Consider the following 18,349-nt stretch of genomic DNA (forward strand, 5'->3'; position numbering starts at 1 on the left):
TACTGAAAATTGACAACAAAGCTTTGAAGGATTTTTTTTGTGGGTTTTTGAAGTCTGTGGTTTTGCTAAAGGTTGTCACTGCTGTTGTGACAGTATTTGCTCTTGGTGAATTTTTTAGTGTTGTCCTAAACGTTTAACCAGCAATTGCAATGCTCTATGCCATGAGTCACACAGAAAGTTTTTACCAAGGTTTGCTTGGTCATGTTGGTTCAACAACCACCCATTGGAATTTAAAAGACATAAGGAATGACAGTACAATATATCCAGGAACTTCCGTTGTTTAAAATAGAAAACTAATAGCCTAAAACACCAAATTACATTTTACAGTACTGGTATCTTTGCCCTACTTTCAGTTTTGATATGTACCAAGTATCTTGTCTTTTATTATTGTTTGGATTTTTTTTCTATGAAATTGGATAGTGTTTTGAGCCCACAGTCTCATTTCCTGTGATATTGTATGCTTATGTCTTATCAAAAAAATTCAGGTAGCAAAACCTTTCTTGAACACTTAGTAAATCCTGACTGAAATAAGGCATTTTCCTCTCCTCCATCTCCCCCAGCTGAGTAGGAACTAATTTTATTGTGATCTTTTTTTTTTCTTCCTCTCCAAGGCCATCATTGTTCATTTTAAAGTAGAATACAGGTAGGGATCCAGTAAGTCCACAGTATATAATATTTCTTCATCTGTGCATCTTTGAATATATTGGCAAGGTGCAATGAACTAGTTTTAATGTTTTACCTGATTTTTATCTGTTATTCTTCTTTAATTGAAGCTTTTTCTTTTCTTTTTTGGGGGGGTGCCTATGTGAGGGACATGTAATACCAAGGCAAGTGGATACCAAAAAAAGACACTTTTTTTTTTTCCCCCCACAGAGTGCACTCAGTCTTTACCTCAATACCCAGAGGTGTACACCTCTCTAATATTAAAATCAGCTCAAAAAAAATTGCAAACATTTTAAAAGCAAATTGGAAAAATAAAGAAACCAAAGAAGTGCTAAAAATGGCTGAAGGTATCATATCAGTCAAGAATGAAATGTGTGGCTTCTTTGAGTGGTTAAAGAGGAAGACATTAGGCACATAGGGTCGGGGACTACACAGTGCATTGTTTCACTCAACTTAATGGTTGTGATCAGCTCTCAGAGAGCGATCGGAACTTCGCAGAACTAAGCTTCTAAATGTGAATATTGAGTTCAGTGCTTTTGCATTAGTCCTGATTCCCAGGTACAACTCTTCTTTGAAAATGGATAGAGACTTTACTGGGAATATAGACATAAATACTTCTATTTCTATATTATTAATAATATGGCGTTTGTTCATTGATGAAAAGCTTAGTGTACTTAAGGGAAATAAAGTTGTAATGTCCTGCAGTGGGATGTAGTTTAAGACTTAATTCTGAACTATTGTATATCTTAAGCTCTATTTTAAACTACAGCAAAATGAATGCAAATAGAGTAAGTAGCTACTTTGCTGAAATAACTACACTTTGGGTTCCATTTTGTGGCCTACATGTCAAGGAGAATTGTAATCACGAGTTAGAATCATAGAATCATAGAATCATTAAGGTTGGAAAAGACCTCTAAGATCATCAAGTCCAACCGTCCACCCAACACACCATGCCCACTACACCATGTCCCTAAGCACCTCATCTACACGTCTTTTAAATACTTCCAGGGATGGTGACTCAACCACTTCCCTGGGCAGCCTGTTCCAAGGCCTGACCACTCTTTCAGTAAAGAAATTTCTCCTAATGTCCAATCTAAACCTCCCTTGGCGCAACTTGAGGCCATTTCCTCTCGTCCATAAATGTTACAACTACAAAATTTTAAAATAAGGACTGTGTTTTCCAGAGTGGTATCTAAACGAAAATGACTTAATTTTTCAGCATCCTGAACACCTGTTACATTATTTCCAGTACTAGCCAATGTTTCAATCTCAGGCACCGCTTAGTATGTTTTTTACTGTTCGTTTACCTTATCAGTATTTTGAAAAGTCTTTTGGATATCCAGGATGGCAGAGTTTCTTTGTACCAAACAGCTTAAGTGCAAGCTTTCATTTGTACTGGTTTTCCAATTTGTTAATCAGACTATTTCATTGTGTGGATAATAAGGCTAAAAATCCTCACTATGAATGGGAAAAGCTGTGTGCAGGCAAATCAAATTTTCCACCTTTTTGGTTTGAAAGATGTGGTTTGCTATAGTCTCTGATTTAACTGCAGCATATTCATGTGCTGGTGTTGAAATGTATCTACACTAGCTGTAGCAGCATTTTTACTTTAACTAGATAATAAATTTTCACCATAAAAACAGTCCTTTGCATGTGCATATGGACATTTCATGTCATTGCTAAAAGTGAGGAATGAAATGAAAAGATTTCTTTCCTTTAGTCACGAAAATAGGAACCACCTATAGGAACAGAGGAGAGGTATTTCAAATCTCCCCAGCAACTAGTCTGTTACTGCTGACACCACATCAATAACATCCATGTCATAAATTGCAAAAACTGCAATTAAATATTTCAGTAGACACTTTATACCTATTTGCTCTCACTATATGATTTTCCCTTTGTTTAAATGTTCCTCAACCCCCATATTACTCCAAACTCACCTTTGCTAATGCAGGGCAATACTCCTGACACGGTAGAAAAACAGCCTGATCAATAAACCATTTACCTTTGTAGCCTGTGGTGGACACAGGGGCTGTGGCAGACAAAGGGAGTGTGGCAAGCATAGACTTGGTGGGAATTCGCCTGTGGTTAACACTGTATGTCCCAGGCTTCAGAGTACAGCTTTTTTGTTCTGATAGGGATTCATTGCTGCAGCCCCTAATGTGCTTTAATAGTTATTGTGCTGTCAAAGAACCGTTAGTAACACCTTTTGGGGAAACCCTGGAGCTTTCCTTCCTTACACCCAGAACATTTATCTGTTCCAATCTGAGTTGAGATTGGAGAATTTGGTGAGAATTTGGTCCTGTATACAATATGTTTTTACTTTCATGTATCAACCACTTCCAAAATACTCAGTAAATTCCCTTCTGACTAGCTTCAGTTGTAACGAAACCTTAATAGTAATAATAATAGTGATTAAGTGCTCTTAATGTACAGAAAATGAATGCCATATGCAGAATCCTGTTTGCATTCAATATTTCAAATGAGCTGTATGCATGTATCTACTTTTGCTCATTTGCAGAGTTCCGTTTCAAATACTGCAATTGCATTGTACCTGTCAGAAGTGTGAAGAACCCCTAGTTAGGTGGTAAAATGGTCTAGCTTAAAGAAAATACATGCAAATACAATCACCCATGTTTGAAAAAATGTAGTTGTAAGTAATATAAAACATAGTGTGATTAAGCTGTCCAATGTTAGTATGTTATAGTTAATATTTAGGAAAGTGAAAATTGTTTTTGAATATTTAGCAAAGAATAACCATCCGAATAATGAATTTTTGGCAAATTCTGTTAAGGGTCACCACACAGTATGATATGAAAGCTAAATAATGCATATTTAAATCCAATTAGAGAGGTACTTTAGCCACAATATTGTAATGTATTATTGTTTAAATATAACATTTATTTTTTAACATATCCCTTATCATAAGTATTCTAAAGATTTTAGAGAGAAAATTTGCAGTGAAAAGACAGAAGAAAATCTGGAGGAGTGTGCATGTTCAATAAAGTGATCTATTTCTGATATAGCTGAAAATCCGTTTTACCAGGTTCTTACTGTTTTTTTCATAACTTGTCATTTTTCAGTTGCTTAGTGCATGCCACTTTTCAGTGCTGTGTTATAAGTTATATTTTAGAAAGCTACAGGTAGAATGGAAAGAGAATATTTTTTTAGAAGCCACTGTACAAAGGGGAAGAATTTGTTTACTGCTAAATGACAATGGAAAGGTAATTACAGGTGAATGGCACAGACAGAATTCACTTCCCATTATATTCTTAGAACAGAACAATGTTGTTTTCTCTAGGATGCCATTAGGGATGGCATTTTTCATTAGGAAAATGATATCCAAAGAGTAGATTTTTTTTTATGATACAAGAGTCTGAATGGTCTACTACACATCATAAAAATTCTAAATTTTTTGCATTAGGATGGTTAATAACTGGATTATTTCCCCAGCTAAAGTGACCACCTAGATCATGTACAGATACTCATAATACTCTGCTGATGAAGACTTCCTTGTAATTTTTGGGCTCAAGTAATCCACTACTTAGGCTCGCTTTCCTTTCTGATTTGAAACATTCAGTAGCCAATAAGAAAATTAGTAACGATTTCAAACTAATTTTAATAATGCTGCCAACATCCTTGTATACTGTCAAATATAACAACAGATCTCCCAAATCTTCTCTAAGCTTACAGATTTTTATTTTTATTTGTAACTACAAATGAATTGTCCTCTAAATGATTGATGCTCCCGTATGCATCACTCATTTTTACTGTAATAAATATATCTCAATGTTTATTCTGCTGAAAGCTGTCAACTGGCAATTGCTGACTGGCCTATGATCACTACAGTATTTGAAGACGTGTATTTTTTGTTTTCTTAGTTAAACCCCACAGTTCCAATCCAGAACATGGCCGAGTTGTGTGATGAACAGGAGCAGCCTTTCCTCAGTTCATCTGTACCCAGCATGCTCAGGCAGACTGAGATCATTAGTATTTGCTCGATTCATATTTTACACACACATGCCAGAAATATGTAAACAAGCCAAAGCATGTATTGCTCCCTCCTCATCCCTCCCAAAGAGCTTTGACCTTAGCAAGCTGAAGTGGAAAGAAGGAGGTACAAAGGGTTTTGGATCAAGCCTGTAGCAATTGTGCATTTTCTTAGATCAGTAATTTTCTTGTGCATTTTTTGTTATACTTTGTGACATTCCACTTCACTTCAGTTGTAGAGTTTGTAATATGTAAAATGAAGAACCGTAGATTGCAGTGTTGTTGGAACAGTGACTGTGCTTGCTACTGTGCAGTGTTGAGGAAAAGAAAAGATCCTAGTTAGAACTTCAAGGCTTTACTGTTAAACATATGGCAAGTCAGAACTCACCTTCTGAATGCTTTCAGGGAATCAGTCATAACTACAATGGGGACTTCAAACAAATTTGGCTTCAATATTTTGAGCTCTGTTGCAACACAAACTGCAAAACCTTTCCTCAGATGTATGCTCCTGTCACAAATGTTCCTTGGGGTCAAGCAAAAACCTAAATGTAAAGCAGTCGATGTGGTTCTGCTGTACAAGATTAATGGGGAACAGGAAGCAATCATGACGTAGAGAGATCAAACAGGTACTGCATTGTTAGGAATTTTTCTTTAACTCAATCTTGTGGGGAAAAAAAAAAGGACCTTCAGCCGTGCAGCAGTCAAACTTACATCTTTACGAATTCAAATCTTCAATGTTGGTAGAAGGAGAAAATTATATAATCAGATTCCTTTAATGCCAGGTCTTGAACACTTAAGCATTGTACTCTAAGTAGACTGGTGCTTGCAATGGGAGGGAGTTTTTCCCAGCTGCCACTCAGTTCTGCACCCAGTAGAACGAGGATGCTCCTAGCCACTGGTCCTGGCAGAATCAAGATTTTCCCTCTAAAATAGGGCGTAGCTCCATGATCTCAGCCCTCCCAAGTTCAGAACTAAGCAGACATGCTGTCTCTATCAGAGGCAGATCTTGAAGAATCTGTGAAAAGAAGCATCTCCTAGCTCCCACACAGTCCTTAATTCAGCAGGAGCTGGGAGCTTCTTATCACAAACCTTCACAGAGTGAGCTGAAAAGAAAGAAACTGTGTAACACCAGATCTATGAAGCATTGGACTAGCTTCTGCTATGTTCCGAGTTTAACAGAAACTGTGAGCCCTTATGGTACAGCTGTAAGAATTAAACTTACCTCTGTGCTGGCCAACTTCTTCTCTGTCTGCATGAGCTCAATAAGGGACGGGCACCCCTACTTGGCCTAGAAGCTGATAAGCTATCAGTTATTCTCCCTTTTTTTGATGCATGAGCTCCTGTTGAGTTTAGACCCGCACTCCAACATCTTTTGCCCAACTCAAGCACTATATAAACCTAACTAGTACTGGTATGTATCAGAACCAGCAAATGAGACTTTATAAATAAGGAAAATTAGAAATAAACCTGAGTCAGTACTTTAGACCCTGATCTGGATCTGAATTTTCCTAGATTTTGGAGATACATTGATCATGCAAACTCCCTGAAACCAGCAGCAATGGCAAGGAAGCTAAAGCTTTGAGCTCTCTACAGGGATTCTGTTTTGGGGGGTAGAGGAGGGCTTGTTTATTATTTAGTGTGAGACCAGCGCCAAAATAGGAAAAATGGGGTAACAGCCAACAGATTAATGAGCCTAACAATTCCACACTTCTTTATTGTGAAGCAACAGGAGACTAATATTGAAGAGTCACTGACTATCATAGGGTACCACCTCACATCAGAGATTGCATGGTTGCCCTTAGACCAACAATTACCTCGTCGTAACACAGTCTTCTGAATCTTAACAGCAATGAATGTATTAAAGCAAAATTGTGTTAGATAATGACTCAATTGGAGGTACACATTGTGGCTCAGACATGCGATTCCTTTATTGTACATTATCTTTTCTTTGTAAGATGGAGTAAGTGGTTAGATGTCCATAAACTTATAGTGTCTTTTATTACTTGAGCAATTTTTTTTTTTTTTTAAATTTTTTGGCATGCATACTTTGGAGATGCTTCTCACAAGAGGTAAATCAAAATCCTTACAGGACTTATTCTGCATGGGAAAGTGTGGTGAAAATGGAAAATGCAGTAATTTGCATTAATTGCTTGCTGGACTATTGTAATATTGACTGCATGATTTGCCTCTTACATGCTTGCACTGCTGTAACGATCTGAATTTAGTGCTGCATTTGTTAATATTAGACACAAATTTCTCCTGACAGTTTTATAGCTAGACACAGAAATATTTAGTCTTGCAAAATATAATCATGCTCTTGAAATATTTCCCGTAGCTCCAGTACATTTCAGACTGCATATTGGAGTAGCTTAGTCCTGTCTCATCTACCCAACTGTGGTCCTCACTTGATGTAGTTCCTCTTTTCAACCTGATTATCGTGCAAAAGGTGTTAATTTATACTGAATTCTCACATTGAGGATACTTCATCTCTTCATAAGCTGTTCATTTTTTTCTTATTGGTGTGAATTGAGTTTGTCTTTAACACTTAGCAAATTTTTAGCATTTTGTTACCAACCACTCTGACAATTTTGAGGGTGAATAGATTTAGCTTGTTTCATAACTGAAATAATGTATCAGGGAAAAAAAAAAAACAACCAACAAAACCCAGTTCTTCTCAGGTCCGAGAACACTTAGTTGCATCCTGCAAAATGATCATCAGGTCTGTTTACCTTCTTGACCAGCTACAGAACAGGTGTTTGTTATATAAAACATTCAGTTAGTTGTAAAACTTGCTTTTCCTTTAATTCTCTCAGACTTCTAAAAGCAAGCACACAGATGACAAGAGCTGGGATGGTAATAAGCTTTTTTCTTTTTAATTTCACATAGAAACATAAATCAGAATGTGTCATGCCCACAGTTAACAACTGCAGAGAAGTTCCAGTGCAGTTCAGCTCATGTAACAAAATACTGTGAAATAGGAGGAAGAAGTCTGCAAATGGAAGCAATGAAAATGCCAAAGGAAGTCTAAAATAACAGTATCTAGCTTTCTGCACCCACTTTTTACTTCACTAATCCAGCATCTATCTTGTCTCCTTTTCAATCATCACATGAGTTTCATGGTGTATTAAACTAGTATTCATTATTCTTCTTTTCTCTGTATTTGACTCAACTCCTTCCTATATTGAGCAGCCAACCTACAGAATAAGAACAACATTTAGATAACTGTGAAAACTTTAAAGAAAGAAAAGATTTAATCTACATGAAGAATAGATTTCAGGGAAAAAAATGTAATTCTCTGTTGAAAATTACTTCTCTTTTTCTACAGAAACACACATGTTGTTTAGTGTTTTTTAGCCATTGAGCTGCCTAGGAGTGTTGCTGAAATAAATAATTACATACTTGTAAAACTTTAGGTACAACCCTCCATGTCTCTTAACATCACCAGTGAATTCATCGTTTCACAGTTTGCTCCATCTCCTGAGATGTTGTTTAGGTTTGCCAGTCCTGTGTAGCATCTTTATGCAGCGAAACAGAAAGGCATTCCCACAACTCTGTTCTAAAGGATGAAGAATTTTCCTGTCTGCAGCGTAAATGATACAAAACTTTAAGGTTATGAGAATCTCTTGTGATAGTTAACAGAAAGCAAGAGGGGGGAAAATGCAAACTCCTTCCGGTATATGCAGCACACACCAGTATTTTTCATGCTAAAGAGTATTTGCAAGAAAGGAAGCATATATGAAAAACTTATAAGCTGGTTAGTGAAAGGAGGTAGGGAAAAGCATTTCTTAAAAGAAAACTATCAGCAATTTTACCTGGACTCTTTCTACTGTCTGCATTACAAGTTTAGCGTGCTTGGCCATGCTGTTATATAACTATAAAGTATGTAAATTGTAAGATTTCTTTAGGTTTTTCTTACCTTCAAATCCACAACCATACTACACTTATTAAAATGCTTCTTAGATTTTCCAAATTACCTGTCCACTTTTCTCAGACTTCATCCAAATTGCTTGTCTAATTTAGGATTTTATATTGGCTACTCCATAATGGACAACATTAATTATTTCCTCTTTTTGTGAGGTAAGCCTGCCAATTTTGCTCTTCATGCTTTATATTAAACTGTCCCATTACCAAGTCCTAAGCAATAAGGTCTTTCGTGTTCCCTAGTTGTTGTTTCCATTTTTTCTCCCACTATGCTTTTGGGGTAAATTATCTGAAATTAGTGTTACCTCTCACAGAGTTGTATGTGTGCCATAAAATTTCGAACTCAAACATATGTCTTAAACATTTGGCAGGAATAAATAAGCTTTGCTGTTCTTCCCCCAGCTTGTGATGATGAATGCACAGGACTCCTTCTCAGTGACCTGGATCGGCTAAACCAGATGATCCTGAGTGTTAACCTTAGTGGTCCACTGCCTGCTCCGTATAAAATGTTGCATGGTTTTGAGAACATGACACAGGAATTAAAGGTATGTTCACAGTATTCACATACATAAATAACAGGGCTTCAGTACAACTGTACTTGAATCTGTTCAAACATACAACCATGAGTAGTTCAGGGAAGAAGAAAAATTCAAGATTTAATTACTTCAAACTTGCTTTGGTTGATAAATAGTTACTACAGTTATTTATTTTGACTTATTTTAATAAATAAATCTCACAGCAGTAATTTGTGTATGTATACAAATTACACTGCAGGCACAGAAAAAGTGATATCACATACAAATAAAATAATGTTCATGCTGGTGGTCCATAAAGCAGTTATGTATTTTATATACTGTATGTTCCCTACCATACTTATAGGTTCTCTACTAAACTATGTAAAGCTGTCAAGATTCCTGTGAAAAAAACGTTGGATGGATATGACACAAGAGTCAATGACAAAAGGGAGCTGCATATTGTAACGAAACGGAAATTTTTGATGCTTCTTCTCTACAATATTTGGAAGCACTGAGATCCATTAAATACAGATTTTCACTCTCCCTCCTCTCTTCCCCAACAGCATTTGCTTTCACCTCAGCGAGCACCAGAGAGACTTCTTCAGCTAGCACAAGAAAATCTGGATACCCTGGTGACAGAAATGGATGAACTACTGACAAGAGTAAGTCTATGATCACGTTGGGGTCTACGGGTTTGGTTAAGGCTGCATAATGATAGAAATCTTCTGAATATCAATTAAACATGAATGAATAGATGAATTGTAAGATGCTTCTCACTCTCAGTGTTTGAAATGGCAGCAAGTCCTCTAACAACCTCATTTTGTGGGCCAATACATTGAGATATATTTTCTGCAAAACTTCATAATAATGTAAGAAAACTTTATAATGCTCATACAGAGCACTCAGGAATGAGCTTATTTGGAAAAACTGACACTAAAGGGAAGAGAGTTCTTGATATAGCATTTATGGGCTTTCCCATGACTTCAGCTAGATGTTATGTTACAAACCTAATGGCAACAAAACCATGGGATTACCACACAGTGTCTCACATGTCTGGAGTTTTTCTTTGACTTGCTGAGGCTTTCAGAAACTGAACTGCCTGGCTTCCTTCCTTTTCTTCTGAACATTAGTACTGTCTCTGGTAAGGATATCTGCTTTGTGCATCAGCAACATCATCCCGCCGTATTCCCTTTCAAATCTCCTGAGTTTGACTGTCTAAGGATAGTTCTCAGCCTGTTTGTCTTTTAAGATTGCCCGTTGCAATACAAGTAGCCTGGCTTCACTCACAGTTACTTAGTGCCCAACCATCTCAAGCACATTATAGGAAAAATTTTGCTGTTTTGCAGTTTCATTTTTCATTTTGGGTTATCTGTTGTGTTGGCTGGTTTCTCCAGGAGCTGTAGAGCAAATGGTAGCCTAGCCTGATTAACTTATTTTAAAGAAATTTTATAGCAAGGCAATGGAAGTCCTGGTTTAACAAATAACAAGTTCTCATTAAGAGTCAATGAATGAAGTAATTGAAATGGGGACAATATTTAAAGGGAGAATTCAAATATATGCACAAGGTATGTGAGTTTATTTAAATACATATGTTCTGTATTTCGTTTATGAGGGTAGTGAGAGTCTTCTGGATTTCAATCGATGTGCTATTTACTCTTTTTATTAGGAAAGTTTTATTTTGATACAGACCTTATTTTGGTCAGTAAAAGACATTGTCTAAGAAAATAATATAAATTGTGCCACCTAGTGGAGAAAAAAATAGGGAAATGGACCAGCCACAATAAAAATACAGCTGTCCAAAATATATTAATATGAAGGACTAGCAAAAATCATGTTTGTGAATCGTGCTCCCCTGCATTGAAATAGCCAAATAAGAAAGACATGGATTATTGTATTGATGAATATACACGTGGGAGAATTTACCTAAACCCCATACAGTTTTAGCATCCTGTCTTAAAATTGTTCATGGGTTACAGAACTAAAATTCTCAGAGAAACTGGTTTGTTTGTGTGGATTAGATTCAATTTTGAAAAAAAATTGTGTAGTGGGTAAGAAAGCATCTGTAGTGTGTTTGCGTACGTATGCATGTATGTCTGTGTCTATACACCCATATACACATGCATACACAGGTATCTATCTATACATTCTCTCATTGTGAGTATAAAGAAAGCTTGTTTTTTCAATTCTGTTTGATCTTCTATTTTTCTGCCAGAAATAACACCTAGTTTTAAGACTAGGTGGATTTTTAACTTATGACAGCCCTACAGGCAGAGAAGATTATATTTCATGTATTAAGATTTCTCAATCTTAGGCTAAGACAATTTTTTTTTGCTTTGCATAGTTGCTCTTTTTGGCATCCTTTTCCAATTGCCCCACCACAACCACCACCAAAAATTAAATAAATTTTAATGCCCTATGGAGATACCCTAAAATAATGTTGCAAATTCTGACCTTCTGTAGGCTAGTCTTGGAAGAAAAAAGATTGAAGGTGTGATCTTAGGGGATTTAGTGTGGTGGCCAGACTATCACCACTTCCCTTTCTGCAGTTTTCCCTTGTTGCAGTGAGTAAGTAGCCTTACAATTTCCAGTTATCCTTACAGAGAGTTGTTAACTGGATTGCAGTTGGGTTTTTTGATTTGGGGACTGGCAACTGGTGGCAAGTCCTACCCTTCTCTTTCTATGTTTGTAAATAGGAGTAATGTCCCAAAAAAGAAGAGTGAGTCCTGATGTAGTGTCTTCAAGTCTCATTTCCAAATGAAGATATAGCTGATAACCACATAATGGCTAACACTTGGAGCACATGGTACAACCATAGGTGGCAAAGTTTTTCCCCGTATCTGATTTGCAGGCTCACTAAATTTTCAAAGTGAAACCAGTAGTGCTGAAGAAAAAGGTTGATGAGGATTGGTGAGGAGTCTATTTCCATGAAAAAAAATTCTATCCATTTTAAGATAAAATGTAGAAGACAATAGTAGTCAATACAAAACCTTTGGGGTTTTTGTTTCCTTGTGTTCTCTTTTCAACCAGTGATCTCTTACATCAGTGCAGCACTCCTTTTTCTTTTTTTCCATCATATTCTTTCCTTCGTTCACTCTGCCATACAGAAGATCCTTACGTCTTTCTTGCACTAATTACGTTATTACATGTTTGCATGCACGTTCCCACATCTACCAGCAGAGGCAGACCTCAGACTCTTAACTTCTTTTCAATTCACTACTTTTAGTCAAAACCCCCTCTTCCCTTCTAATTAGGTACCTTCAGAGCCTTCAGGAAAGACAGGGATCGGAATCACTCCTCTTGATTGAAATGCTTCTTTGGACTTTGTAATCTTTTTAATTTCTGGCATACCACTGAATTTCTCAAGCTCAAAAATTTCTGGACATAGTGGCAGAGGCAGCTTAATTTGCAATAGTTGGAAGCGTTTGGAGGGAGAGCCAAGACCTTCCATCTGTGTTTACTCCTCGCTCTGTGGTCTGCAGCTCACTAGCTGGAGAAATTCCTATAGGGCTCCCCTCCAGATGCCATCCAGAGGAGTTTCTTATGGCTTGATTAAGACCTCAGACTGAACCCATAAACAAAACCAAAACAAAAATGTGTGTGTAATTGCTAATAGTCTAAGTCGCTAAGTGGCTAATAGTCTTCAGATTGGGACAAGGCCTTCCATGGAACCTTCATCACTAAATACAAGCTGTGAACATCACCAAAGCAGGTTCACTAATCTCAGTTGATACTTTCTTTACTAGATTTCTGTGGTAGGGATCTCCTTTATGCCAAAAAGTCTTATTTGTGTCCAGACTTCTTGAAGATTCATTCCAAAGCCTTGCTGTGGGTCCAGTCTGCCTGACTGTTATTGCTCCTCCAGAAAGAGTTTGTGGTGCCTGTTTAAACTGTTAGGAGATGCTGAAGGCTGACCTTAAAGAAATGGTGAACTGTAGTAAACTGAGTATATAGAAAATGAGTAGGACTTTATTAACAAATGGAAACATTTAATTAGCCATGGAATGGCTAGGTACAGTGTGAAGGATGTGTGCCATTTAATTTGGTTTATGGAGTTAAAGCTAGACCAGATAATGAAGCGAAAGGTTATTTTTCAGCAAAGAAAACTATAGCAAAACACAGAAAGCCTTCAGTGGAGATGAATGGGATTTAAGTACTAAAGAGAACTGTCACCGAAAGGAAATGAGAACTGTTCAATGACAGATTAATGTGCACAAAAATGTAGTACATGCCATTCAGTCATAAATATTGAGAGGTTAAAGTGGCCAATTGGAATTAACATGAATGTGGAAAAAGTAGTCAAAACTAAGAAAAGTGTATGTAAGCTATGAAACACCATTTGTAATAAAGGACTTAGAAGTATTATAGAATATAATAAAAGTGAATGTGAAAATTCCAAGCAAATAAAACCCAAAGAATAAAAGACTGATTGTGGAGGATTTGACAATAAATAATAAGGTAGTTCTCAATTACATGAAGAATGAGATTACATCAGAAATGCCAAGCTGGGTTAGAGCAGTGGTCCATCAAGACCATTCTGAATTTTTGCCATTTTCCTATCCCAATTGCCTCTTACAGCTCCCTGTGACAATATTTTATTTCTGTATCCAGGTAAGGGTAAAGGGGTTTTGTAAATCTTAGAGGAAGTAACCAATAGCATGATTAAAGCTGTATAAATGTGAAAAGCCATGTTCTTCCACTGATATAGGGATGAAAATGGAACCAACTCCCCCCAGTCAGTATGGGTTCTTCATTCTTCCTGTATAATTCTATTTACCTGAACCATTTTAACATAAATTACTTTTAGAGTAACTACTCTGAAGTAGACCAAAACTGTAAGTGGTATGATAATGCCAGGGATTTCATTTCAGAAACCCAGCTGTCCTGATGTATCTTGAGGGCTTCTGTCTAGAAGCTAATCAGGCAAAAATAAATGTGTAAAAGTGATACTATTTCTCTTTGATTATTATTGAAATGTGTGGGGGTTTTTTGTAAGTGAGAAAACAGTTTGTACAGCTCAAGTCAGAGAAAACTAAGCTAATTTTGAATTATTGACCTTCTAGCCATTTCTCAGCAACTGGAATGATCATAATGACCTGCTTCGAGACATTTCTTGGGAATGCAATCCCCAGAGAAAAAACTGGGTTTTTTTGCTTTACAATACAGTTTGACAAGCTTTGTTGCTTGAAATGGTCAGCTGCTTTGTAATAAAAATGGGTCCATTGTGCAAATAGGAACCTTGAGAGCTAAGCAGAATGTCTTAAGATGACTCCTTTCCTTAGCATGTTTTTCAGGTCTGCAGCAGACATCTGTCTTCATCCTGCTGCTGCTGTTGCGATTCAATAAAATTATAAAGCATTTAGTTACACAAAGCTAAAATTTTACTGAGCACCCCAATATGTTATAAAACAAACAACTTGAAGCATTAGAGCTGAAAAAACCAACTCTTTCTTTTTCTCTATTTCTTAGTTTAATTAATGTATTGATTTAAAATTCTTCTTTCTTGTTGGCGTGAACTGTCTCTTTGAGAATGTCTCCGGGGAGGAAGCAAAGAGGTCATGATATCTGCTGCACTTTGTCAATTGAAAAGTGCACAATTGTGAAACTATGGAAAGTATTCCCTGAAGAATCTATTAACGGGTTCCAAACAACATTTCTTTAAGCAAATTCAGTGAATAATTTCATCCTGTCTCCCTTTGTGTGCTGTTGCACACAACTAGGGTTTCTAAGAACCTAAAATAAAGCCTTCCAATTTCCATTTAAAGGAAAAGGTAATAAAATTTAATTGTGTACTTGAACAGAGCATGTCATTTCCCATGCATCTGATCAATAATTCATTGATTGCCTTTTGCCTGAGGAAAGTTTTGTACATAGATTCAGTCAGTAGGAATATCGCATAGTGCAGCCTTGTCCTGTTTATTAATTATACTTTTCCTGAATTTGGATCACTAGGCCACCAAGGTGACAGCAGATGGTGAGCAAACCAGGCAGGATGCTGAGAGGACTAATGACAGAGCGAAATCTCTTGGACAGTTCGTCAGAGGCATTCTCCAAGCTGCTGAAGGTATTGGAAAAAGAAAAATATGCCAAAATATGCCAAGAAAACTGAAGGATGGTAGGGAGGAGGGTCTGAGAGGCAGTGAGGAAGAGTTTATTCACTGAGAAATGTCATGTGCTTTAAATGTTGAGTGAAGAAACTACGGTCAACTATCTTCAGACTTTTTGCAATCTACAGATGCAGTTAATAAAAATAGTTAGTGCATTGGTAATTATGAACGAAGGCTAGCAGAATATTTAGTATGTTTCTTCAGGATTTTTGCAGTTATTTGAAGAAAAGCCATTATGATGAAGTAACTAACGGGGCTTAGCTTCTGTTTATTTTCAAAGCAGTTAAAAACATGTATTGGCAAAAAAGCTTGATGTAATTTTAGCACTCAGTACATTAACACTTCATCTTAATTCCCAAAAATGACTTCAAAAATACATTACTACTTGCTGTTAATGAACATCTGCTGCTTGGAATTTGCAAGTGACTCCTAACCCTACCTAGCTGGCATAGAGCCAACTCTCTTTCTTCCACAAGCTGATTCACTGCACTTAGAAATGCAGTACAGACTTATGAGTGAAAGTATTGTAGATGGCTTTGAGAAGCAAGACCTATATATTGCATGAAGCTATTAAATAAGATAATGGCTAAAAAATATGAAAATGACTGGCAATCACAGGCAGGTTTTTTATTTGAAAAATACTGATCTGTTCTTTCTTCCTCAAAACTCCCACTACAGTACTGATTTCGGTAGTTATGGTTCTGAAGGTCCATTTCATTGAAAGGGAAAGCTTCCACTTTTATCCAAGTGCTATAAAATACCTTTTATATTGCCTTTCATGTAACACGTCCCAGTACATGCCCTGTAGCTGAACTGAACAGCAATTTAGGATATCTTTAGGATGTACAACTTTGACATGAAATAAATGTAGGAAAAGCAACAAGAAAAAGTAAGCAAGTTTTCAAGACGTTTTTTAAACAAAAGACCAGGTTCTTCATATTTCAAGATGAATTTAGAATTACAAGGGCTAAACCAATTTTTTGCTCCACAAAGTTTATGCCAATGTTTGTAACCTAAACAAAAGTTTTCTCAAGCAGGTTTAGCAATAGGAAATACAGAGTTAGAAGACATTGAGGGGGTGAAATAAATTTATGCAGTATGTTAGAAGTAGACAAAGACTTTAAAATCAATATGTTTGCCTAGTGGCCAAGTTAACATTTTAAGAATAGATGAAATATAGGAGCACAGGACTGAAAGATCGCATCGGTTGCTGCATCCACCTAACCAGGATGAGGAGGCAGACGAAATATTCTACCAGAGGCTCACAGAAGTCTCACAGTCGCTAGCCCTTGTTCTCGTGGGGGACTTCAACTTTCCAGACGTCTGCTGGAAATACCACATGGCAGAGAGGAAACAGTCGAGGAGGTTCCTGGAGTGTGTGGAAGATAACTTCCTGACGCAGCTGGTGAGTGAGTCAACTAGGGAGTGCACCCTGCTGAACCTGTTGTTTGTGAACAGAGAAGGACTTGTGGGTGATGTGGTGGTCGGACGCTGGCTTGGGCTTAGTGACTATGAAATGATAGAATTCTCAATACTTGCTGAAGTAAGGAGGGGGGCCAGCAAAACCACTACCATGGAATTCCGGCGGGCGGACTTTGGCCTGCTCAGGACACTGGTCGAGAGGGTCCCTTGGGAGACAGTCCTGAAGGGCAAAGGGGTCCAGGAAGGCTGGACGTTCTTCAAGAAGGAAGCCTTAAAGGCGCAGGAGCGGGCTGTTCCCATGTGCCGTAAGAAGAACGGGCGGGGAAGACAACCGGCCTGGCTGAACGGGGAGCTCTGGCTGGGACTCAGGAAAAAAAGGAGAGTTTATCACCTTTGGAAGAAGAGGCAGGCAACTCAAGAAGAATTCAGGGATCTCGTTAGGTCGTGCAGAATGGAAATTAGAAAGGCAAAAGCCCAGCTAGAACTCAACCTGGCCACTGTCGTGAGAGACAACAAAAAATGCTTTTTCAAGTATATTAATGACAAAAGGAGAGCCAAGGAGAATCTCCATCCTCTATTGGATGCGGGGGGGAACGTTGCCACCGAGGACGAGGATAAGGCTGAGGTACTTAACGCTTTCTTTGCCTCAGTCTTTAATAGTCAGAGCAGTTATCCTCAGGCCACTCAGCCCCCTGAGCTGGAAGACAGGAACGACGAGCAGGATAAACCCGCCATAATCCAAGAGGAAGAAGTTAACGACCTACTATGCCACCTGGATGCTCACAAGTCTATGGGGCCGGATGGGATCCACCCCAGGGTACTGGGGGAGCTGGCAGAGGAGCTTGCCAAGCCTTTCTCCATCATTTACCAGCAGTCCTGGTTAACTGGGGAGGTCCCGGACGACTGGAGGCTTACCAATGTGACGCCCATTTACAAGAAGGGCCGGAAGGAGGATCCGGGGAACTACAGGCTGGTCAGCCTGACCTCGGTGCCGGGGAAGATTATGGAGCAGTTCGTTTTGAGGGTGCTCACGAGCCATGTCCAGGACAACCAGGGGATCAGGCCCAGCCAGCACGGGTTCATGGAAGGCGGGTCCTGCTTGACCAACCTGGTCTCCTTCTATGACCAGGTGACCCGCTTAGTGGATGACGGAAAGGCTGTGGATGTGGTCTACCTGGACTTCAGTAAAGCCTTTGACACTGTCTCCCACAGCATTCTCCTAGAGAAGCTGGCGGCTCATGGCTTAGACAGGTACACTCTTTGCTGGGCAAAAAACTGGCTGGACGGCCGAGCCCAGAGAGTTGTGGTGAACAGAGTTAAATCCAGTTGGCGGCCGGTCACGAGCGGTGTTCCCCAGGGCTCAGTATTGGGGCCGGTCCTGTTCAATATCTTTATCAATGATCTGGATGAGGGGATCGAGTGCTCCCTCAGTAAGTTTGCAGACGACACCAAGTTGAGCGGGAGTGTTGATCTGCTGGAGGGTAGGAAGGCTCTGCAGAGGGACCTGGACAGGCTGGATCAATGGGCTGAGGCCAACTGTATAAGGTTCAACAAGGCCAACTGCCAGGTCCTGCACTTCGGCCTCAACAACCCCAGGCAACGCTACAGGCTTGGGGAAGAGTGGCTGGAAAGCTGCCCGGAGGAAAAGGACCTGGGGGTGCTGGTTGACAGCCGGCTGAACATGAGCCAGCAGTGTGCCCAGGTGGCCAAGAAGGCCAATGGCATCCTGGCCTG

General features: G+C 38.5%; 1 protein-coding gene across 1 annotated transcript in view; it reads left to right on the plus strand.

Annotated features, from left to right (window-relative positions):
• Nucleotides 1-18,349, plus strand: part of LAMA2 (laminin subunit alpha 2) — a 397,684-nt gene that overhangs the window by 292,072 nt on the left and 87,263 nt on the right. Inside the window, exons 34-36 of the mRNA XM_075144626.1 lie at nt 8,977-9,119; nt 9,653-9,751; nt 15,039-15,150. Of these exons, the coding sequence (XP_075000727.1) occupies nt 8,977-9,119; nt 9,653-9,751; nt 15,039-15,150 (354 nt within the window). The remainder of the gene's footprint in view (nt 1-8,976; nt 9,120-9,652; nt 9,752-15,038; nt 15,151-18,349) is intronic.

Source organism: Calonectris borealis, chromosome 3 (genome assembly GCF_964195595.1).
Source record: "Calonectris borealis chromosome 3, bCalBor7.hap1.2, whole genome shotgun sequence".
Classification (NCBI taxonomy): Eukaryota; Metazoa; Chordata; class Aves; order Procellariiformes; family Procellariidae; genus Calonectris; species Calonectris borealis.